The sequence below is a fragment of the Heliangelus exortis genome, chromosome 1, assembly GCF_036169615.1.
Source record: "Heliangelus exortis chromosome 1, bHelExo1.hap1, whole genome shotgun sequence".
Lineage (NCBI taxonomy): Eukaryota > Metazoa > Chordata > Aves > Apodiformes > Trochilidae > Heliangelus > Heliangelus exortis.
Window position 1 is genome coordinate 227590 of NC_092422.1, and position 24493 is coordinate 252082.

The 24493-nt window shown below is 55.4% G+C and overlaps 1 protein-coding gene across 1 annotated transcript in view; it reads left to right on the plus strand.

The window, feature by feature from the left end:
* STIM1 (stromal interaction molecule 1) overlaps positions 1–24493 on the plus strand; it is a 97601-nt gene that overhangs the window by 38858 nt on the left and 34250 nt on the right. The window contains 4 exon segments of the mRNA XM_071753516.1: positions 7591–7705; positions 13228–13339; positions 15218–15333; positions 22481–22658. Coding sequence (XP_071609617.1) covers positions 7591–7705; positions 13228–13339; positions 15218–15333; positions 22481–22658 — 521 coding nt within the window.

The following is a 24493-nucleotide window of genomic DNA, read 5'->3' on the forward strand; positions in this document are numbered from 1 at the left end:
CCATCCTGCCTTGTCCATCCTGACCTTTTCATCCTGTCCTGTCCATCCTGTCCTGTCCATCCTGTCCTGTCCTGTCCTGTCCTGTCCTGTGCTGTCCTGTCCTGTCCTGTCCTGTCCTGTCCTGTCCTGTCCTGTCCTGTGCTGTCCTGTCCTGTCCATCCTGTCCTGTCCATCCTGACCTTTTCATCCTGTCCTGTCCATCCTGTCCTGTCCATCCTGTCCTGTCCTGTCCTGTCCTGTCCATCCTGTCCTGTCCATCCTGACCTTTTCATCCTGGCCTGTCCATCCTGTCCTGTCAATCCTGATGTATCAGGGGGATGAGGGATGGCTCCAGAGCTTCAGGAATTCTGTGAAGGTTGGAGCTGTGGGTCTGGTGCCAGCTCTGTGTCCTCCATCTGAGGCTGTGCCATGGACAGGGGTTGTTGAATGGGCTGAATTCTTGGTCCTGGAAGGAATCAAGCCTGGAGCTCCTGGGGTTGGTGTCCCAGGACCCAGCCTGCTCCTGGATGGGGGAGGACACTGGGGTTGGAAGCTTCTGCTGAACGTGACCTCCAGGCCTGAGACCCTTCCCCTGATGAGGTGGGGGTGTTGGTGTGGGCTCTGTACAGCTCCTGGGAGAACCTGATGAACATCTCTGGGTGGTTGGGACTTTACAAAATGCTCACCTGATGCTTCTGGACCAGAAGGGCTCTCGTGTCCCTCCTTTGGATCTGTCCTCCAGGGTCTGCCCAACCACTCCATCCTGAGCCCAGCTCCTGGCTGCTTTATTCCTGCTTCTCAGCTTCAGAAGGAACCGTCCAGGGAGGTCCCATCTCCCACCCAAACTGTCAGAGCAGTGGAGCTGATGGGGCAAATCCATCCAGCACAAGGGCCCTCCAGTTCCTGGGGTGGTGAAACTCTTTGGGAATCCAGAGGAGAGGAGAGGAGAGGAGAGGGAAGGGGAGGAGAAAAGAGAAAAGAGGAGAAAAGAGAAGGTTGTGAGGAGCCCTTGGAGCAGCTCCCAGTGCCTGAAGGGGCTCCAGGAAAGCTGGGGAGGGACTTTGGGCAAGGGCCTGGAGGGAGGTGCCAAGGAGAGATGGTTTCAAAGTGGAAGAGGGGAGCTGGAGAGGAGCTGGGAGGGAGAAGTGAGGGTGGGGAGAGCCTGGGAGAGGTTTCCTGGAGAAGCTGTGGGTGGTGGGAATGTTGGAGTTGAGGTTGGATGGGGTTGGAGCCCCCTGGGCTGGGGTTGGGGTCCCTGCCCCATGGCAGGGGGGTGACACTGGGTGATCTTTAAGGTTTCTCCCAACCCAGTCAGGGAGTGTGTGGGACTCTCCATGACTCTGTGCTGGGTCATTGTCTCCACACTGTGCTGGGGTGGGAGGAGCAGTGAGCTCAGATCCAAGCCCAGAGCTCTGTGAGGTTTAAATTGGAGCCTTTGACATTCTTTGGAATAATCTCCTGGGCAGCTGTCCCACCACCACACCAGGGAGCTAAACCACAACTCCAGGGTGCACGGGGAGGGTTGGAGCTGATGATAACCTTGAAAGAAGAGAAGCCAAGTGCTCCTGCTGGCTCACCAAGGGAAATTCCTGGGATGCCTTCTCCAGAGGCTTCAAAACCTTGGTTGCAAGTTTAAAACTGAATGCAGCTTCAATAAAAGGTTTGAGCTCAGCAGAGGTAAAGCTGAGGAGTGTGATTGGAGGAGCGTGGAGTCAGTTTGGGTTGGGAAAGCCCTTTGGGATCATCCAAGTCCAACCCTGCCCCCACCCCATGTCCCTCATCCCCACATCCCCAGGCTCTGAAACCCCTCCAGGGATGATGGGGACTCCAGCCCTGCCCTGGGCAGCCTGGGCCAGGCCCTGACAACCCTTTCCAGGGAGAAATTCTTCCCCAGCTCCAACCTAAACCTCCCCTGGCACCACTAGAGTTGTGCCAAAAGTTCCTCTTGTCCCATCCCTTGTTCCTTGGGAGCAGAGCCCGACCCCCCCTGGCTCCAACCTCCTCTCAGGGGGTTGCAGAGAGCCACAAGGTCTCCCCTCAGCCTCCTCTGCTCCAGGATCAGCACCCACAGGGCCCTCAGATGCTCCTCACAACTTCTCCAAACCTTCTCCACGTTCTCCAGAACCTACTCCTTGCTCCCCAGACCTTCTTGTGCTCTAGAACCTTCTCCATGCTCTCCAGAACCTCCTCATTGCCCTCCAGACCTTCTCCTTCTGCTCCAGACCCTTCCCCAGCTCTGTTCCCTTCTCTGGACACTCTCCATCCCCTCCATGTCCTTCTCTTCCACCAAAAGGCTGGAAAACACTTGGGAAAACACCTGAACCAATGCACATGGAGCACAAGTCTCCCCCCACGAGTGTTCCCCAACCCTCAGCCTCCTTTGCTGCAGGCAGAACACCCTTGGGTGCCTCAGATGCTCCTCACAACTTCTCCACAACCTTCTCCATGCTCTCCAGAACCTTCTCCTTGCTCTCCAGACCCTTCCTCAGTCCCATTGCCCATCTCTGGACACACTTCAGCTCCTCAGTTTCCCTTTTCCAACCCAGAACTGACCCCAGGACTCGAGGTGCCTCCTCAGCAGTTCCCAGCCCAGGGGACAATCCCTGCCCTGCTCCTGCTGCCCCCCCAGTGCTGGTCCCATCCAGGATCTTGGTGGCCACCTTGGCCACCTGGGCACACCCTGAGCTCCTGTCCTGGGTGTCACCCAACCCCCCCAGGGCCTTTTCCCCTGGGCACTTCCCATCTGCTCTGCCCCAAGCCTGGCCTTGGGGTGACCCAAGGGATGGACCTGGCACTTGGCTTCACCCCATGGACCCAACATGAACAGAACCTTGTCCAGAACCTCACCCCATGGACCCAACATGAACAGAACCTTCTGCAGAACCTCACCCCATGGATGCAACCTTTCCAGAACACTGTGCAGACCCTCACCCCATAGACCCAACATGTCCAGAGCTTCACCCCATGGATCCATCTTGTCCAGAACCCTCTTTAGACCCTCACCCCATGGATTTATAGGCTGTGGGTCCCTCAGCCATCAGTTTTGGAGGGATGTGCTCTGTGTGGCTGGGTCCCAGCTCAGGAGGTGCTCAGCTGCAGGAGAGCAGCTCTTCCATCCCAATTTTTCTTGGTCAGGAACTTCTGTATTTGTATTTGCAGGGGTTTTTTTATGGCCCTTTCTCATCAGAGGGGGGGAAGCTTTGGGTACATTGGGTTTGGGTTATAGCTGAGGTTTCTGGTTGCCCACCACCCTTCTGCTGCCCTTTAAATCCTCATTGCCTTTTTTCCACTGGGGAAGCTGATGAAGTTTTCAGGTGACATCAGTGCCCTGGATTCAGACGAAAGCTCTCGGTCCTCTTGGGGAAATCTTCTTCTAATTAGTGATCTATTTCTGCTCCTCACACTTCCTCCAAGGCAGCTCCAGCTGTTTAGGGGCAACTCTGGTGAGGCAGGGAGAGGCTGATGGGTCTCTTGGACACTGTTAGCCTGGTTTCTGAAGGAAAGAAGGTTTGTGGTGTGGCTTGGGCAGTTCCTGGCTCCTCTCAACCTCTGGTCCCACCACCTGAAGCCACGTTAGAGGGTTTGAAGACCAAAGTTTTCTGCAGCTTTACTGAAACTTGGTAGTTGGGGAAAGAAAAAAGTCCTCAAATCATGGAGATGTTTAGGTTGGAAAAGACCTTTCAGATCACCCAGTCCAACCATTGCTCCAGCCAAACCCACCAACCCCTGACCCTCATCCCCACAGCTCCAGGGCTCTGAAACCCCTCCAGGGATGGGGACTCCACCACAAAATCCTTCTGGTTGGGAAAGACCTTCAAGATCATCCAACCCAGCCATGAACCCAACTCTGCCAAGGCCACCCCCACCCCATGTCCCTCATCCCCACATCTCCAGGGTCTGAGACCCCTCCAGGGATGATGGGGACCCCAGCCCTGTCCTGTTGAGCTGTTGGAGGTGGTGATGAGGGATGAGATGCCCGAGGAGCTCTGAGCTCCCTGGGTTGGTTTGGGTCCCTTTGCAGTGAGTCAGGGCAGGTGGTCACCCCTTGCCCAGGTGCTTGGTGGTCTTCAGGAGGGGTGATGAGCAGAGATCCGGGGGTGTGGGAGGGATGCCAGGGCTCAAGGGGGAAATGCAAAAGTCAGGTGAGGAGGTGGGAGGTTCTGCAGATGAAAACCACGACAGAAAAAGCTCCAGAAGATCCCTGTTGATGGCACCTCTTGGTTTTAGCTGTGGTTCCAACCACCATGGGCTCCAACTGGGTTGTCATCACCAGTTGGCCCATGCAGCTCCCCAGTCCTCAGCCCTGGCAGACTGGAGAGACACATTCTGGCCATGGGCCTTGGGAGGTGGAGAATGAGAACCAACAACGTTGGTCCTGGTGTTTAATGGGGTTGTTTAATCCCCAAATGGTTCCATAATTGATTATTTTCTGGAGGGGGTGCACACCTCTGCTTTGGAGAGGTCTGCCAGGGTCTCTGGAGGTGCTCAGGGCGGGATTTCTGAAGATGGTTTGAGGTGGACCACTGGATTTGTCCTTCTGTAGACATCTGGAACTGCTCTGGGTAGGACTTCTGGAGGTGGTCCTGAGTGGGACCTCTGGAAGTGGAGAGGGTGGACCTCTGGAGATGGTTCTGGGATAGGCTCTGGAAGTGGTCCTGCTGTAGACCTCTGGAATTGGTCTGGGTAGGACTTCTGGAGATGGTCCTGAGTGGGACCTCTGGAACTGGTCTGGGTAGGACTTCTGGAGATGGTCCTGAGTGGGACTTCATGAAGTGGTTTGCAGACCTGGGACCTCTGGAGATGGTTCTGGGGAGGCTCTGGAAATGGTCCTGGGGGGAACCCCTGGAAGTGGTCCTGGGTGGGACCTCTGAGGGTGTCCCTGGATGTGACCTGTACCTCTGGAGCTGATCCTGATGGGACCTCTGGAGATTGTCTGATCCAACCCTTGCCCAGGCAGAGCCAAGTGCCCAGGACTCTGAGCTTTGGGGGTCTCCAGGGATGGGATCAGAAGAGTCCTTACTCTGTGAAGTGCTGCTTTGTGAGGAGGTCAATGTCTGGTGGGGGGGTTCCTGTGCCTGATGTTCTGAACACCCTGAGTCCTCCTGGTGTGGGGGACACGGATGTGAGATGGATTTCCCAATGGTTTGTGGGTGAGAAAATGTGATCATCAGCAGCTGATATGGTACAGGATGGAGAATCATGGAGTTGTTTGGGTTGGAAAAGCCCTTTGGGATCATCCAATCCATCCATGTCCTTCATCTCCACCCCATGTCCCTCGTCCCCACATCCCCAGGGTCTGAAACCCCTCCAGGGATGATGGGGACTCCAGCCCTGCCCTGGGCAGCCTGGGCCAGGCCCTGACAACCCTTTCCAGGGAGAAATTCTTCCCCAGCTCCAACCTAAACCTCCCCTGGCACAACTTGGCCTCACCCCATGGATTCCTCTTGTCCAAAACCCTCTGCAGACCCTCACCCCATGGCTCCAGCCTGTCCAGAACCCTCTGCAGACCCTCACCCCGTGGATCCATCCTGTCCTGAACCCTCTGCAGACCCTCACCCCTTGGGTCCATCCTGTCCAGAGCCCTCTGCAGACCCTCACCCCTTGGGTCCATCCTGTCCAAAACCCTCTGCAGACCCTCACCCCATGGCTCCAGCCTGTCCAGAACCCTCTGCAGACCCTCACCCCATGGATCCATCCTGTCCAGAACCCTCTGCAGACCGTCACCCCATGGATCCATCCTGTCCAGAGCCCTCTGCAGACCCTCACCCCTTGGGTCCAGCCTGTCCAGAACCCTGTGCAGAGCCTTCCCACCCTCCAGCAGATCCACACTCCCACCCGTGGAGCTGTCAGGGCAGCAGCCTCCTGCAATCATCTCTTGGTTCCCAGCTCTGGTCAGAAGCAGGAGGTGCCTGAAGGCCCCAGCAGAAGCAGGGAGTGCTGGGCAGGGTTTCACCAACTCATTTTAGTTTCATCCTTCTCTTTTTTGGTCTTTTCCCTTGAGGACAAAGCTGTTCTGGAGGTTTCCCTGAGCTCCCCAGACTTCCCCATGCAGGACCAAGATGTTGGAGGAGGTCCCTGGCCCCATCCTGGCTCCTTGGTGGCTACATCCTCCCCACCCCAGAGTCCTTGGGGGGGGTTTTGTTGTGGTGATGGTGCAGGGAAAGCTGCAGGAGATCACTTTTCCTTTCTCTGCTTCCCCTGAGCTAAATATACCCAGCAGCAGCTGATGGCTCGGGGCCCGTGGGACCTGGCAGCCACCCCTGGGGCTCAGGGCTGGGTGACATTGCCACCTTCCCACTGGGTCACGAGTTAATGAGCTGGGGGGACAGCAACCACGTCACCTGGGGCTTGTGTCATGGACCTGGGCTGCAAATGGAAATATCTTCATGGAACCAGCACATCCCAGACTGGTTTGGGTGGGAAAGGACCTTAAAGCTCCCCCAGTGCCACCAGGGACCCCTCCCCCAGCCCAGGGGGCTCCAACCCCATCCAACCTCAACTCCAACATTCCCACCACCCACAGCTTCTCCAGGAAACCTCTCCCAGGCTCTCCCCACCCTCACTTCTCCCTCCCAGCTCCTCTCCAGCTCCCCTCTTCCACTTTGAAACCATCTCTCCTTGGCACCTCCCTCCAGGCCCTTGCCCAAAGTCCCTCCCCAGCTTTCCTGGAGCCCCTTCAGGCACTGGGAGCTGCTCCAAGGGCTCCCCACAACCTTCTCCTTCTCCAGCCTGAACACCCCCAACTCTCTCCCCCTGGCTCCAGAGCTGCTCCAGCCCTCCCAGCAGCTCCATCACCTCCTCTGGACTGGTTCCAGCAGCTCCGTGTCCTCCTGCTGCTGGGGACCCCAGAGCTGGACCTGGTTCTCCAGAGGGTTCGTAGGAGAGCAGCTCAGTTGCTCTCATCCATTTCAGCATCTCCTCCAAACCTGACCTTGCCTCTGGGTGACTCCTTTCTCCCTACTCCCAGTTTCAGGGTTTTGTCCTCTCCTTCCTTTTCCCTGGATTCCCCTTTTTTCCAGCTCATTTCTGCCCTGGGTCTCAGCTTTGGAGCCACAGCTTCTCCTCAGGCAGAATCATCTCTCCAGACATGAAGCCATTCCCTTGGTCTTCCCCAGCCCCTTCCCACCACTTGAACCAAAAATCCTTCTGCTCCTCCTCCTCTCCTGGCACAGAAATGGTTTCCAGCTGCAAGAGGGGAGGTGGAGAGGAGATGGGAGGAAGAAATTGTTTGGTATGAGGGTGCTGAGCCCCTGTCCCAGGTTGCCCAAGGAGGCTGTGGCTGCCCCATCCCTGGCAGTGTCTCAGCCCAGGTTGGATGGGGTTGGAGCCCCCTGGGCTGTGGGAGGGGTCCCTGCACATCCAGGGGTTGGAACTGGAGGAGCTGGAAGGTCCCTTCCAACCCAAACCAGTCTGGGGTGCTCTGAAGGAGGGAGTTGATGCCATTTTAATCAAAGCCCTGAGCTGCTCCATCTCAGGCTGATGCTCTGTGACAACCTGGGGGTGTGATGGCAAGGAAGAAAGGTGAAAGATGTCTTATTTTTTTTGGAAGTGCTTTTTTTTCTCCCCAAGAGATGACTCAGAGAATAATCCCCTTGTTTATTCTTCTCCTAGTTCTTGAGGGAGGACTTGAATTATCATGACCCAACAGTCAAGCACAGCACCTTCCATGGAGAAGACAAGCTCATCAGTGTGGAGGATCTCTGGAAGGCCTGGAAGACATCTGAAGGTAAAAAAAAAAAAAAAAAGACAAAAGTGGAAAATGAAAGCACCTGCTGGGCTCCTTTCCCCTGTGCTATAAAAGTGAGGAACACTTTGAGTTTCATCTGACCCTGGCAGGAGCATCTGTACCTCCCAGGAGGAACGTGCTGGTTCTGCCAGGGTCAGCTCAGTGTCACTCCTGCTCTTCCCCTCCTCAGAATTTGGGAATTCTTTTTCTGAGAGATCATAAAAACTGAGTTCTCCTTCTTCCCAATCTTCTGCCAAGGATTTGGGGGTGTTGGGTGAGGAGAAGCTCAACATGAGCCATCAAAACCCCCCCTGTCCTGGGCTGTGTCCCCATCAGTGTCCCCATCAGGGCCAGGGAGGGGATTGTCCCCCCCTGGGGTAAAGCTGTGTCCAGCTCTGGGGTCCCCAGCAGCAGGAGGACACGGAGCTGCTGGAACCAGTCCAGAGGAGGTGATGGAGCTGCTGGGAGGGCTGGAGCAGCTCTGGAGCCAGGGGGAGAGAGTTGGGGGTGTTCAGACTGGAGAAGAGAAGGAGAAGGTTGTGGGGAGCCCTTGGAGCAGCTCCCAGTGCCTGAAGGGGCTCCAGGAAAGCTGGGGAGGGACTTTGGGCAAGGGCCTGGAGGGAGGTGCCAAGGAGAGATGGTTTCAAAGTGGAAGAGGGGAGCTGGAGAGGAGCTGGGAGGGAGAAGTGAGGGTGGGGAGAGCCTGGGAAAGGTTTCCTGGAGAAGCTGTGGGTGGTGGGAATGTTGGAGTTGAGGTTGGATGGGGTTGGAGCCCCCTGGGCTGGGGGAGGGGGCCCTGCCCATGGCAGGGGTGGCACTGGGTGAGTTTCAGGTCCCTTCCCACCCAAACCAGTCTGGAATTTTGGGAATCTTTCTAGTTAAGCTTTTTATTTTCAAATTTGGAGCTTCGTGCCAGGATGGATTTTTGACTTCAGACCAGTAGCACCAGTCAGAAAAAACACCAGTGCCATGAGCATGTGGAGGAGGGTGTGGAGATGGACACTGATGCCTCCAGATGTAGATTTGAGTGTCTGAGGCATTTGGGGTTGCTCCTTCCTTGGCTGCCCAGGGAGGTGCTGGAGTCACCATCCCTGGAGGTGGTAATAAAATGGGCAGAGTGGGATCATACCCAGGAGATGATTATTAAATCATGGTTGGGCTCCATGGTCCTGAGGGCCCTTTCCAACCATGATGATTCTGTGACAGAGCTGTAAGAAATGTTCCATAGAATCATGAAGGTTGGAGAAGAGCTGTAACATCACCAGGTCCAACCCTCCACCCAACCCCACCACGTTGCCATCACAACCATGTCCCCAAGTGCCACAGCTACACATTTTTGAGCCCTTCTAGGGATGGGGACTCCACCACCTCCCTGGGCACCTCTTCCAATGCTCAACCACTCTTTCAATAAAGAAATTTTTCCTAATTCATCCCTCACCATCCCAGGAGGATTAGGAATGTCCCCCTTAGGATGGGAAAGCAGCCACAGCTTCTCCAGGAAAACTCTCCCAGGCTCTCCCCACCCTCACTTCTCCCTCCCAGCTCCTCTCCAGCTCCCCTCTCGCAGCTGGAAATCCTTTCCCCCCTCCTCCCATCCCTCCAGGATCAGGGATGTCCCACTGAGGGGTGGTGTTTGGAAGCACAGAGGTTCTCTGTGTCATCCTGGAGCTGTGTTCCAGGCTCAGACTTCTCAGTTGTGCAGCCACGTACTGGAAGTTCTCAACCAAACCACTTGAGCTGGTGCCAAGGAGCTGCTTTGTCTCCCGTGTCCCTCCTGCAGGAAGTATTTCTTCTCATGGTTGGCTGTTTGCAGATGGCTTTGCCTCAAGTTTATTTTCATGTCAGATGGGAAAGAGGGAGAAAAATCATTAAGGGATGGAGGAGAACATCTCATGATGCTGTCCAGGTCCCTTCCTTGCTTGCTCTGCTTTTGCTCTCTCCCTGCTGGGATCTGACACCTCTCAGCTTGAGCTGCTGTGGCAGAACCTCCACTTCCCAGCCCAGTCCTTTTCCCACCCTCTCTCTGTTCTTCCTGGGCTTTCAGCAACCTGGGAGGTGTCCCTGCTCATGGAAGTGGGTGGAACTGGGATAATTTTTAAGGTCTTTTTCAAACCAAAGCAGTCCATGATTCTGTGGTAAGCTACAAAGCTCCTTCTGGACCTTAATTACCCCAAAGCCTTAATGCTGAGACGTTCTGAGGTGGGTTTGGGTGTTCTGAGGTGTTGGGTTTGGGTGTTCTGAGGTGTTGGGTTTGGGAGGTGAAGCCCTCCTGAGCCAATGGCTCTGCCAACACCACCCAAGTGGCAGCTCATAGAATCCCAGACTGGTTTGGGTTGGAAGGGCCCTCAAAGCTCCTCCAGTTCCAACCCCTGGATGGGCAGGGACCCCTCCCACAGCCCAGGTTGCTCCAAGCCCCATCCCACATCTTCCACTTTCAGTCCTTTATAAGTGAACCCAACACCTCCCTCACCCTGGAGATGTTCAGGGTGAGGTTTGGGGAGGCTCTGAGCACCCTGATCCAGTTGAGGGTGTCCCTGATACTGCAGGGATTGGACCAGGTGACCCTGAGAGGTCCCTTCTGACCCAAATTATCCAATGATTCTATGAATCCTGGAGCCAACTGGGCCCCAGATAAGGTCATAGAATCAAATAATAGAATGGGTTGGGTGGGAAGGGACCTCAAAGCTCCTCCAGTTCCAACCCCTGGATGTGCAGGGACCCCTCCCACAGCCCAGGGGGCTCCAACCCCATCCAACCTGGGCTGAGACACTGCCAGGGATGGGGCAGCCACAGCTTCCTTGGGCAGCCTGGGACAGGGGCTCAGCACCAGTTGAAGCTGATGTGGAGATGACAATTCCCTTCCTTTCCAGCCTTGCTCTCCTCTGCTTGGTGCTTGGCCCTCACTCTGTCCTCTCTGTCATCTTCCCAGTGTTTAAAGCTGGAAGATGTTTCTCATATTTGTTGGACAACTCATGGTTGACCTTTAAGAAGTTGGCTGCATGGCTCTGAACTCAGCAGCCCTTGGGACAGCACTAAATGGGCTTTTTTTTCTCCATGTAGCTGTTGGAAAGGACGTGTAGAGAGGGACCAATTGATGCTGGGCTGGAAGCATGAGAGGTGGTGACCATCAGCAGTGTCTGATTTCCAGCACAACTCCCTGGGTTCATCACAGGATGATTTGGGTGGGAAAAAACCTTTAAAGATCATCCCCTCCAACCTCCCTGCTGTGAGCAGGGACATTTTCAGCCAGATGGGATTGCTCAGATCCCTGTCCAGCCTGACCTGGATTGGTTCCAGAGATGGGGCATCTCCCACCTGTCTGGGCAACCTGATGGTTGGTATCATAGAATCATAGAATCATAAAATGTTCAGGTTGGAAGGGAGCTCTGGAGATCCCCCAGCCCAACCCCCCTGTCCCAGCAGGATCCCCCAGGGCAGGACACACAGAACACATCCAGGGGGGGTTGGAAAGGCTCCAGAGAAGGAGACTCCAGAACCTCTCTGGGCAGCCTGGGCCAGGGCTCCCTCAGCCTCACAGCCAAGAAGTTTCTCCTCATCTGAAGCTGGAACTTCCCATCTTCCAGCTCCACCCCATTCTTCCTTGTCCTGTTCCTGGGCACCCCCGAACAGAGATTGTCCCCTTCCTCTTGCCCCCCACCCCTCAGCTATTGATGGACATTCAGCAGATCCCCTCTCAGCCTTCTCTTCTCCAGCCTCAACAGCCCCAGGGCTCTCACTCTTTCTTCCCAGCAGAGATGCTCAAGGCCCTTCAGCACCCTCCCAGCTCTCCCTTGGCCTCTCTCCAGTAGATCCCAGTCTCTCCTCAACTGGGGAGCCCCAAACTGGAGCCAGGATTCCAGGGGTGCTCTCCCCAGGGCAGAGCAGAGCAGAGCAGGGCAGAGCAGAGCAGAGCAGAGCAGAGGGGGAGCAGAACCTCCCTGGAGCTGCTGGACACACTTTTCCTGATGCCCCCAGGACACCATTGGCCTCTTGGCCACCAGGACACATTGCTGACCCCTGGGGAATTTCCTGTCCTTGGGACTCCAAGGGCTTTCTCCATGGAGCTGCTCTCCAGCAGGATCTCCCTCATCTGTCCTGCTGGTTGGGGTTATTCCTCCCAGCTGCAGGACTCTACAGTTGAGCTGCTCCCAGACATTCCATGATTTTGATTCTACACTTCTTGAACTTCATGAGGTTCCCCTTTGCCCAGCTCTGCAGCCTCTCCAGATCTGGTTGGGAGCATCCCAGCTTTCTGCTGGCTCAGCCACCTCTCCTGCTTTGTGCCATCAGCAGAGGACTCTGGAGCTCCCAAAACTCATCCCCAAACCCAGCAGTGAGGGAGCTGGGGAGAAAAGTTCCCCCTGGGTGACTTGGGCTGTGTCACCTCCTCCTCCTGTTCCCACAGATCTCTCACTCAACGTGCTGACAATGGTTTTTTCTTTCCACCACCTGTGCTGGTTTGGTGGTGGATGGGTCTGGAGGAGGGGGTGAGGTCCTCAGAGCCAGCAGGAATGTTCACTGGAGTTCCATGGTTCAGGGGCTGGGGAGGTGGTGAGGAGGAAGAGTCTTTGTTTGGAAGAGGTTTGGGTGATGGAAACCCCAACAATTTCACTTCTGCCAGCACTTTGGGTGTTGCCTCTCTGGGGCTCCTCTGGTGACATTGTGAAAAACGTGCAGGAGAAGCCTCACCTGGGCCTGCACCTCAGGCAGCTCCTTTATCTGATGGCCTCATTACGTGGGGTTTTGTTTTTCTTCTTCTTCTCATGAGCTGGAAGCAGAGTGGATCCCAACCTTGTGGTCATGAGGCTGCCCTTGGGTTGTGTTTGCTGTGGTGGGGTCTGGTGAGGTCAATCTGGAGCAGCCCCTCAGGTGTAGAACAACCTCAGAAAAAAAAAAAAAAATGAACCAAAGCAAAGAGGAGCTGTGGGGTTGTCTGGAGCAGCCCAGAGGGATTTCTTCTTCTTTAATCAGAGAACCCCAGACTGGTTTGGGTTGGGAGAAACCTTAAAGAACATCCAGTGCCACCCCTGCCATGGGCAGGGACCCCTCCCCCAGCCCAGGGGGCTCCAACCCCATCCAACCTCAACTCCAACATTCCCACCACCCACAGCTTCTCCAGGAAACCTCTCCCAGGCTCTCCCCACCCTCACTTCTCCCTCCCAGCTCCTCTCCAGCTCCCCTCTTCCACTTTGAAACCATCTCTCCTTGGCACCTCCCTCCAGGCCCTTGCCCAAAGTCCCTCCCCAGCTTTCCTGGAGCCCCTTCAGGCACTGGGAGCTGCTCCAAGGGCTCCCCACAACCTTCTCCTTCTCTTCTCCAGCCTGAACACCCCCAACTCTCTCCCCCTGGCTCCAGAGCTGCTCCAGCCCTCCCAGCAGCTCCAGTGCCTCCTCTGCACTGGCTCCAGCAGCTCCGTGTCCTTGTGTTGCTTCCACTGTGAAGTCCTGCTGCCTTTGCTGGTGGGATGGTTTTGGTGTCCCCAGGTTCTCAGGTGCTGTCCTTGCTTTCTGCCTCTCCTGCAGTCTATAACTGGACAGTGGATGAGGTGGTTCAGTGGCTCATCACCTACGTGGAGCTGCCCCAGTACGAGGAGACCTTCCGCAAGCTGCAGCTGAGTGGACACGCCATGCCCAGGTCAGTGCAATCCCTGCTTGGGATGGGTCCAGGAGACAAACAGATCCCAGGGGCTCCTGAGATCCTCAGAGTCCACAGAGCCACCTCCTCCTCCTCCTCCTCTGGGCTTGGGTTGGCTTTGCCATCACCTTCAGGGAGAGGTTCAGCAAGTGTGGGTGAGAGGAGGAGCTGGTGTCCAAATCCAAAGCTGGAAGATGGGAAGTTCCAGCTCCAGATGAGGAGAAACTTCTTGGCTGTGAGGCTGAGGGAGCCCTGGCCCAGGCTGCCCAGAGAGGTTCTGGAGTCTCCTTCTCTGGAGCCTTTCCAACCCCCCTGGATGTGTTCTTTGTGTCCTGCCCTGGGTGATCCTGCTGGGACAGGGGGTTGGGCTGGGGGATCCCCAGAGGTCCCTTCCAACCCTGAACATTCTTTGGTTCTATGAAATGAGGTGGCCTTGAGTGCTCTCCATGCTGGTTTCTCTCACAGAATCACAGCATGGTTGGGAAGGGAGCTCTGGAGCTGCTGATCCCAGAGCAGGGGGCACAGGATGGTGTCCAGGGGGGTTGGGAATGTCTCCAGAGAAGGAGACTGCAGCCCCTCTCTGGGCAGCCTGGGCCAGGGCTCTGCCAGCCTCAAAGTCCAGAGGTTCCTCCTCATCTGGAGCTGGAAGTTCCTTCCCATGGTCAGGTTTGTGCCCCTTGCCCCTGGTCCTGTCACAGAAGAAGGATTTGTCCCCTCCTCCTGACACCCACCCTTGGAAGTGTTGTGAGGATCCCCCCTCAGTCTTCTCCAGACTGAAAATCTCCAGGCCCCCAGGGTCTCCTCACAGGGGAAATGTCTCTAATGCCCTCATCAGGCCTGGAGCTTCCCCACCATTGTCCTCCCCCCTCAGCACAGCAGCATCTCCACTGCCAGCTGCCATTGAAGCAGCATTGACATTCCCAGTTCAGGTGTTACTGGTTGTGTGTCCCTGCACTGGTGTGAGTCCACACCCCGTGGTGTTTCACCAGAGCAGTTCCTCAGGACAAACTCTGCTCTCAACTTGTGATGGGTTTGAAAAGACCTCAGTGCAGCTTTTTGGGTCAAGATTCTTGTCACAGACACAGGGATGTCATCAGGTTGGGAAGGGGGAGTAAATTAGGAGTAAAGTGAGGTTTTTGAGGCAGTGGGTGGTGTGTGGCTTTTTCCCAGACTGGTTTGGGTGGGAAGGGACCTTCCAGCTCCTCCAGTTCCACCCCCTGGATGTGCAGGGACCCCTCCCACAGCCCAGGGGGCTCCAACCCCATCCAACCTGGGCTGAGACACTGCCAGGGATGGGGCAGCCACAGCTTCCTTGGGCACCCTGGGACAGGAGCTCAGCACCCTCAAATTCCAGAATTTCTTCCCCATCTCCAACCTCAGTCTCCCCTCTTCAAGTTTGAAGCTTGAAGAAGTGAAGTGTGGTCCCAGGGGTGTGAAGTGAGGTGTCAAAGGCAGTTGGAGCTTTGGTTTAAAAATAAATCAATTAGTGGTGGGCAGGATACCAGAAAATAATTTTTGGTGAAAATCAGTAAGAGGTTGGCAGGATCAATGGAAATTAATTTTCAGTTTCTTTTTAGGTTGAATATTTTGGACAATTTCTCCATTGAAATAGTGGTCAGGCCCTGGCCCAGGCTGCCCAGGGCTGTGGTGGAGTCCCCATCCCTGGAGGGATTCAGAGAATTTGTAGAGGGGGCCCTTGAGGACACGGTCGGGTTGGGTTGGGTTGGGTTGATGGTTGGACTTGATGATCTTTGAGGTCTTGTCCAAGTCTTCCCCAACCTGTAGGGGACTTCTCCTCCTCTAGGCTCCCCATGACTCCTGTTGGGTTGGCCATGGATCCATGGATCTGCTCACACCTCTTTCTGTTTCTGGTTGCAGGCTGGCAGTGAACAATGTCACCATGATGGGAAGTGTCCTGAAAATGACCGACCGCAGCCACAGGCAGAAGCTGCAGCTCAAGGCCTTGGACACCGTGCTCTTTGGGCCTCCTCTCTGTAAGTACCAAAACTATCTGACTATCCATCAAGAGATCTGTGTCTGCTCAGACATCAGAGTCATCTGGGAGAAGGGAACTCAGCCAGGAAAATCATCCCTGGGAGAAGGACCCTGACCCAGGAGCAGGTTGCTCTGGATTTATTGCAGCCCAGAGGCCTCCTGCCTCTGATGGGCTTGGTGGGACCCAGAGTCCAGCTGGGATCTCCCCTGTTCACAGGGTAAAACCATAGAATCAAGAGAGTCATGGAATGGGTGGGAGCTTAAAGCCCACCCAGTGCCACCCCTGCATGGGCAGGGACCCCAACCCCAGCCCAGGGGGCTGGGAACTGCTGAGGAGGCACCTCGAGTCCTGGGGTCAGTTCTGGGGTCCTCAGGGACAAGGAGGAGATTGAGGGGTGGGAGAGAGTCCAGAGAAGGGAATGGAGCTGGGGAAGGGGCTGAGGAGCAAGGAGGAGGGGCTGGAGGACATGGAGAAGGGGATGGAGATCAGGGAGAAGGTTGTGGAGAAGTTGTGAGGAGCATCTGAGGGCTCTGGAGTTGTTGATCCTGGAGCAGAGGAGGCTGAGGGGAGACCCTGTCCCCATGAACAGAGCTTGGATGGGGCTACAAAGCAGCTGCAGGGTCCCTGTTCCCAAGCACCCCATGGACAAGGGGCAATGGGCACGAGGTGCTCCTGGGGAGATTCCCATTGGACACAGGAGGAAAATTGTTCCCCTGAGGACAGTCAGACCCTGGAATGGTCTCCCAGGGGAAGGGGGGGATTCCCCCACTCTGGGAAGTTTGCAGTCTCAGCTGGAGGGGGTGCTGGGACATCTCAGATCAACAGTGATGTGAGGAGGGTTGGAGCAGGGGATCCTGCAGGTCCCTTCCCACCTCACCTCCCGGGATTCTGGGATTATGAAGGTTGGATGGGATGTCAGCTGAGACAATTAGAAGCCTGGGTTCATCCATGAGATGTTTTTCCTCCTGATTATTTTAAACCCCACATCCTTTAGGGCACAGTTTGCTTTTTGGAGCCTGTGCCCCAAGCTTTTTGGTGGTCACAGGGGGCGAGTGCTGTGGTCACTGCTCATCCACCAAGGGCTGGAGGCTCCCATGCCCAGAGGGGGAACTTTTCAGGCAGTTCTTGGACACTGTAAAGTGACAAAGGGAAGGACTGGTCAGGGGTGTGGATTCACAACTGTTCCATGTGGTTGGTTCCGTGTCACCACACGGCTCTGCTGGCAACTGGGACGTGACCCAAGGAGATGAAAGGGAGCAGTCAGCTGTCCCCACTGGGTCATTCCACGTCAGGAAGGGTTGCTGAAGAGATTTTTGCCATCTGCCCATGCATGGGGTGGGTGAGGGGAGGAAAAACCCCATTAAACTTTCCACTGGAGCAGAGAGGTGACGCTGCTGAGAAGGTGATGTTGGTGGCTTTAGGGTAACTGCCTGGGTTTGTGTCCCCTCCATGGGGCTGCCTGCTGAGAAGACGTTGATCCAGGGCTGGTTCATTAAGGAAGGGATTGTGACAGGGTGGATTGCAGCAGGCAATGGCACTCAGCAGGTTTGGGAAGTTCTTGGTGGCCTTTTCTGCTGGAGAAGCAGTGGTGGATTCAGCAGCTCAGAGAATTCCTCTTGGGGTGGTTTGAGGCCTCTGGTCAGCCCTCTCTTCAGAGGATCATCAAATCCCAGACTGATTTGGGTTGGAAGGGACCTTCCAGCTCCTCCAGTTCCAACCCCTGGATGTGCAGGGACCCCTCCCACAGCCCAGGGGGCTCCAACCCCATCCAACCTGGGCTGAGACACTGCCAGGGATGGGGCAGCCACAGCTTCCTTGGGCACCCTGGGACAGGGGCTCAGCACCCTCAAATTCAAGGATTTCTCCCTCCCATCTCCTCTCCATCTCCCCTCTTGCAGCTGGAAACCCTTCCCCCTCATCCCATCCCTCCAGGCCCTTGTCCCAAGTCCCTCCCCAGCTTTCCTGGAGCCCCTTCAGGCACTGGAAGGAGCTCCAAGGTCTCCTCTCCTCTCTCCTCCAGACTGAACACCCCCAACTCTCTCAACCTGTTCCAGTCTCTCCCCACCCTCAAATTCCAGAATTTCTTCCCCATCTCCAACCTCAATCTCCTCTTTCTCTCCAAGTTTTAACCCATTTCCCTTGTCCTCTCCCTACCCCCCCGTGTCCAAAGCCCTCCCCCAGCTTTCTTGTAGCCCCTTCAGATATTGGAAGGTTGCTCTGAGCTCACCTGGGAGCCTCCTCTTCTCCAGGCTGAACACCCCCAATCCCTCAGCCTGGCTTCCCAGGGAGTGCTCAGCCCTCTGAGCATTTCAGTGGCTCCTCTGGACACCTTCCAGGAGCTCTGTGTCCTTCTGATGCTGGGGACTCCACAACTGGACACAGGACTCCAGGGGGGGTCTCAGCAGAGCAGAGCAGAGGGGGAGAATCCCCTCCCTCAATGCTCTCTGGGCTTCTGCTGATGCCCCCAGGACCTGGGGGGGGTTCTGGGTTTCAGAACATGAACCCAGCACTGTGGATCTGAGAGGACATTGATCCAACTGCTGTATAATCCTGTTCAGTCCCTTCCAAAGGAAAAAAAAAAAATAACAGTATGGTTTTTCTGGTTGTACATTTCTTTCCCTCCACTGCTGCCCGCCCGGCGGGTGCTGGCAGGGAAGGGGTGAGGTGGAGCAGGAGCAGTGGAGCAGAAGAAGGCAGAAGTGATGGAGGAGAACAGCCTGTGCCAGCAGAGAGACACGGGGTGTGATTTAAGTGGCAATAAAACCCGAGGAAAAACAATCCAAGAGCTTGGGCTGTAACAGCCTCCACCCCACAGCCCCCCCGTTGGCCCTGGGGTTGGCTCCTGTCCCCTGTGGTGTGAGCTGCAGAGGCTGAAAAGCTGGAAGAGCACCAGGTTCCTGGTGGGTGGAGCTGAGAAACAAGAAGGAAAAAATGAAGAAGGAAGAAAAAAATGGAGAGGAGAAAGATTCTCTTGGGTTGCCTTGGCTGGGTGACACCTTGAAGGGTGACAGCACAACCCTTGGTGGGTAGGAAGATGGAGAACTGTGGTGGGAGAGACAGGTCCTGTCCCTCCTTGTGCAGGCAGAGGTGGAAGTTGGGTGTTGAACATGAAAAAAAGGCTTTTTTTTTGTTTTTTTCCTGCTTGAAGAAAGTCTTTGGGGAGTTGAGTGCAGGCCAGGGGTGCAGAGCTCATGTCCTCCTGGAGCTCCTGCCCAGCACCCTGCTGCCTGGTGCCCTCTGCATGGAACCAGGAGCTCTTCCAGGAGAGGTGTGTGGAGCCAGGACAGCTCTGCTGTCACTGATTGCAGCCTTGCCCACTGCTCTGCCTTGGAAAGTCACTCCTGACCTGGGAGGAGATGGGTTTGTCCTGCAGAGGGTCTTCTCCATGGCTTCTCAACAGAGAAGAGCAAGTACAGTCCTCATGCTGGCAAACCATCCACTGCCAGACTGCTTTGGGTTGGAGGGACCTTCAGGACCATCCATTCAAGATCATCTGGGACCCCTCCCCCAGCCCAGGGGGCTCCAACCCCATCCAACCTCAACTCCAACATTCCCACCACCCACAGCTTCTCCAGGAAACCTCTCCCAGGCTCTCCCCACCCTCACTTCTCCCTCCCAGCTCCTCTCCAGCTCCCCTCTTCCACTTTGAAACCATCTCTCCTTGGCACCTCCCTCCAGGCCCTTGCCCAAAGTCCCTCCCCAGCTTTCCTGGAGCCCCTTCAGGCACTGGGAGCTGCTCCAAGGGCTCCCCACAACCTTCTCCTTCTCTTCTCCAGCCTGAACACCCCCAACTCTCTCCCCCTGGCTCCAGAGCTGCTCCAGCCCTCCCAGCAGCTCCATCACCTCCTCTGCACTGGCTCCAGCAGCTCCGTGTCCTCCTGCTGCTGGGGACCCCAGAGCTGGACACAGCTTTACCCCAGGGGGGACAATCTCCTCCCTGGTGACACTGATGGGGACACTGATGGTGACCCTGATGGGGACACAGCCCAGGACACAGCTGTCTCTGATGGTTCATGTTGAGCTTCTCCTCACTCAGCACCCTCAAGTCCTCCTCCTCAGGGCTCTCCATCCTTTCTCCACCCAACCTGGATTTGTCCCAAAGTCTGGTTGCAAAGTTGAGGATTTCATCCTGCAGCCTCTGTTCTGTGCTCAGCACTGGGGGCTGGATCTGAAATATCTCAGGAGCTTTCTCAGTGTAGGAGTCTCCAGCCACTGGGTAGAATTGTTCAGTTCCAGATTAATTTGATCTGTTTTAACCATTCTTTGGATCACTTTGAAGCAGTGAGTGAGGTGGGGGTCCTGGCTCTGGCCTCACTTGGTGGGATGAGGCCAATTCCTTGCTCAGAGCAACCAAATCCTTCCCATGGTCTGGAGATTTCTTTTCTCCTTGGAGAACTGCAGAAAAAAAGCCAACATGGCTCAGTTCAGCCTTTACTGCCCATCCATTTCCTCCCAGGAATGGAGCCCCTGATGCTCTGTCTCATGAAGAAAAGTTCTAGGAAGCCCAAGGTCTCCATCCACACCCAAGCTGAGGACTCCTTGGAGTTCCCTCATCCTCTCATCCTGAGCAGAGCTGCTGGGGAGGAGGGATGGGGGTGGTTGGGTGGTAGTTGGTGGAGCTGGGCAGGATCAGCAGAGGAAGGGAATGAAGCAGCTGGAGATGGGGCTGGGAGATGTTTTTTCTCTGCCACTTTTTCACTTTGCCTTCAGGTCCCAGCCTGACACAGGCTGGGGGGAGCAGGAGGTGGTGGTGGAGAAAACCCTGGATGAGATAAAAGCTGGAAGAGGTGTGGGAGGGTGGCAAAAAAAAAACCAAACCACCTGAACAGGTCAGCCCAGCCAGCTCCTCCCAGCACCCAAGGGATTCGAAATGAGGGATCTGCAGCCACTTGCCAGGAGCTGCTCCTCAGGAAGAGGATGTTGTGATAATCCATCCGGGATGGGAACGGGGCCAGCAGTCTCCTTCTTTGTTTCTTTACTGTTGGATTTTTGGAGCCAATGTTTGCAAGGAGTGACTGAACTCCCCTGCAGTGTGTTAGGTGATGGATCAGGGGGTGGAGATTGTGGAGGTGAGGGGAGGAAGGGCTTGGATGGCTGCTCAGCCTTTGGAGAAAGGTTCCCTCCCTCCCTGGGGGAGAAAGAACCCCCAGAGCCATCAGGGGACACCCAGCACTGTCCCCAAGGTCTGGTGAGAAGCTCTCCTGGGCCCCCCCATGCCCTGGTGACTTTTATTCTGTCTTTAGGGCTCCACCTCCCAGGTGAGATTCCTGCCCTGACTGGGCAGCCCTGGGGGTGCCAGCTCTGCTGCTGGGACACGAGTTTTGGCTGAGTCACAGCCTGGGTTGGGAGGGTAAGGGCTTTAAAGACCACCCAGTGCCACCCCTGGATGGGCAGGGACCCCTCCCCCAGCCCAGGGGGCTCCAACCCCATCCAACCTCAACTCCAACATTCCCACCACCCACAGCTTCTCCAGGAAACCTCTCCCAGGCTCTCCCCACCCTCACTTCTCCCTCCCAGCTCCTCTCCAGCTCCCCTCTTCCACTTTGAAACCATCTCTCCTTGGCACCTCCCTCCAGGCCCTTGCCCAAAGTCCCTCCCCAGCTTTCCTGGAGCCCCTTCAGGCACTGGGAGCTGCTCCAAGGGCTCCCCACAACCTTCTCCTTCTCCTCTTCTCTTCTTCTCCTCTTCTCCTCTTCTTCCCTTCTCTTCTCTTCTCTTCTCTTCTCTTCTCTTCTCTTCTCTTCTCTTCTCTTCTCTTCTCTTCTCTTCTCTTCTCTTCTCTTCTCTTCTCTTCCCTTCTCTTCTCTTCTCTTCTCTTCTCTTCTCTTCTCTTCTCTTCTCTTCTCTTCCTTTTCTTGCTTCACTTCACTTCACTTCTCCAGCTGAACAACCCCACCTCTCCCAGCTTGTCAGACAATGGAGGGGAGAGGTGCTACTTGGGTTTTCTCCAGAGCACTTTTCCTGGCTGAGAAACAGTAAGGGCCAGGGGCTGGGATGTTGCCAAGCTATTTTTCATCTGCTTCGAAGAAAGAACATAGCTCCTGGAAAAACTCTCTGGCAGTAGCAGCTGGAAAGGGTGGGAATGAGCAGGAGAACTTCTCTGGGAGGAGGAAGCTGTTTCTCTTCTTCCTTCACATTTGTGCTACATCAGAGGTTGCTGCAAGGTTTGTGTTTCAGCCTCCTTGTGCTGGGATCCCATGGTTGAGTCCCTGGTTCACCTTGAAGCTGTTCTGGAGTTTCCAGGTGCTGGTGGGCTGGGAGGCAGAGCAGAGATTGTCCCCTTCCTCTTGCCCCCCAGCCCTCAGCTATTGATGGACATTCAGCAGATCCCCTCTCAGCCTTCTCTTCTCCAGCCTCAACAGCCCCAGGGCTCTCACTCTTTCTTCCCAGCAGAGATGCTCAAGGCCCTTCAGCACCCTCCCAGCTCTCCCTTGGCCTCTCTCCAGTAGATCCCAGTCTCTCCTCAACTGGGGAGCCCCAAACTGGAGCCAGGATTCCAGGGGTGCTCTCCCCAGGGCAGAGCAGAGCAGAGCAGAGCAGAGCAGAGCAGAGCAGAACCTCCCTGGAGCTGCTGGACACACTTTTCCTGATGCCCCCAGGACACCATTGGCCTCTTGGCCACCAGGACACATTGCTGACCCCTGGGGAATTTCCTGTCCTTGGGACTCCAAGGGCTTTCTCCATGGAGCTGCTCTCCAGCAGGATCTCCCTCATCTGTCCTGCTGGTTGGGGTTATTCCTCCCAGCTGCAGGACTCTACAGTTGAGGTCCCTACTCCAGGACTCTACTCCAGAGGTCCCTTCCAACCCCAAACATTCCATGATTTTGGTTCCATACTTATTGAACTTCATTGCCCAGCTCTGCAGCCTCTCCAGATCTGGTTGGGTCAGCAAAGCCTTCTGCTGGCTCAGCCACAAGTAGAATCATAGCATATGTTTCCACATTCAAATACAATAAAAGTTCTCAAGCTTGGTTTTTTTTCCCCTCAGTGGTGACACCACTTCTCTTTTCTCCTGGTGAAACCTGAGCCACGATTTCTTCTAACATCCTCTTCCCTTCCCGTGTTTCCAGCTCTGTTGTGGGGGAAGCACTGTGGGGTTAATCCCCAGGTTCTTCCTCCTCCCATGGTTTCTGGTTCCCTTCCAGTGACTCGGCACAACCACCTGAAGGACTTCATGTTGGTGGTGTCCATCGTCATCGGCGTGGGGGGCTGCTGGTTTGCCTACATCCAGAACCGGTATTCCAAGGAGCACATGAAGAAGATGATGAAGGACCTGGAGGGACTCCACAGAGCTGAGCAGTCTCTCCATGACCTGCAGGAAAGGTAGGTCTGATGGGTCCATCCACTTGGAGTGGTGTGGGTGGAGAGGGACCTTAAAGATCACAGAATCCCAGAATCCCGGAATGGATTAGGTTGGGAGAGACCTCCAAGCTCATCCAGCCCAACCTTTGACCAACACCACAATCCAACTACTGAACCACGTCCTTAAGGACCAGGTCCAAATGCTTTTTAAATACCTCCAGAGACAGGGAACTCCACCACTGTCCTGGGCCATTCCAATGGCCCAATCACAACCCTCTCAGTGAAAAAATCTTTCCTAACATCCAACCTAAACCTCCCCTGGAGCAGCTTCCATCCATTCCCCCTGCTCCTATCCCATCCCAGAGGAGCAGAGGCTCTTTCCCTCCTCACTCCAACCTCTCCTGAGGCAGCTGTACAAAGCCAGGAGGTCTCCTCTCACCCCCTGTTCTCCAGCTCATCCACACCCCCTGCATGGGCAGGGACCCCTCCCCCAGCCCAGGGGGCTCCAACCCCATCCAACCTCAACTCCAACATTCCCACCACCCACAGCTTCTCCAGGAAACCTCTCCCAGGCTCTCCCCACCCTCACTTCTCCCTCCCAGCTCCTCTCCAGCTCCCCTCTTCCACTTTGAAACCATCTCTCCTTGGCACCTCCCTCCAGGCCCTTGCCCAAAGTCCCTCCCCAGCTTTCCTGGAGCCCCTTCAGGCACTGGGAGCTGCTCCAAGGGCTCCCCACAACCTTCTCTTCTCCAGACTGTTCAATTGTTCCACTCATGAGCATTGCTCTGAAACCTTTCTCCTTCAAGAGCCATCACATCAGTTGGTGTCTGTATGGACAGCAAACACTTGAGTGGGTACCAAGGTGGAGGTGACAAACTGGACGCTTTCCCCAGCAGTAGCCTGGGTAGGTGAGCTGCTTTTTTATGGCTTAGAAGCAGAATAAATTTTTCCTGGACCTACCAAGGAACCATCTCTGATCTGCAGGTGGTTACTCCAAGCTTCAGCTGCATGCAGGTTGGAAATATCCCAAAGAAAAAGCTCACTTGTTTTCTACAGAAGGGGCTCAGGAATTTCTTCCCCATCTCTGTCCCCCAGAGCATCAGAGTATCCAGGGCAGGAGGTTTCTGTGGGGTGTCACTGAGGAGCAGGTCACAGCAGAGCTCCAACCTCTGGCTGCTTTGAACAGGGAATGACCTTGGGATCTGGTGCTGGGAAAGAGACACAGAGACATGGAGATGTTCCTGGGAAGGTCAACTAATGCTGTAAAGCCAGATAGGAAGGAACTCAACACCACATGTACTAAACATAGCTTGAGTCTTAACCCAGAGCAGCTTGTGATGTTTCTGCTGGGTTGTCCAGCTTGTCCTCTGCAGAGGACTCTGAGCTGGAGCTTCAGAGGTGGGAGGTAAAATCTGGTGCTTGTGGGGCCTCTTGGCAGGGGATTGATCTCATTTTCCTCTGGAAGGGGGAAAACTCTTTGGCTTCTTCATCCTTGAGTCCCAGCAAGGTCCAGCTGTGGTCTTTATGCACTCCAGAAATGGCAACCCCTCCCCAGCAGCCTGTTCCAGGGACTTGTGCTGAGGTTCTCCTCAGAAGCTTCATTTTTTGAGCCTGAAGTAACCTCATTTTTTGAGCCTGAAGTAACCTCCTCTCCTGGCTCATGGTAACAACACTGAGCAGAAGGCACATTTCTGCCCCTCCTGTGCCCTGTCAGCTGCTGCTGTTGTTATTGGGTGGGCAGTTCTGGGAGGCTCCTCAGGAGCTGGGAAGACTGAGAGAAAAAAACATTTCTTATTCATTTTCAAGACACCTTTGGAGGATGTTCTTCAGCAGTGACATTTTTCCAGACAGTTAAG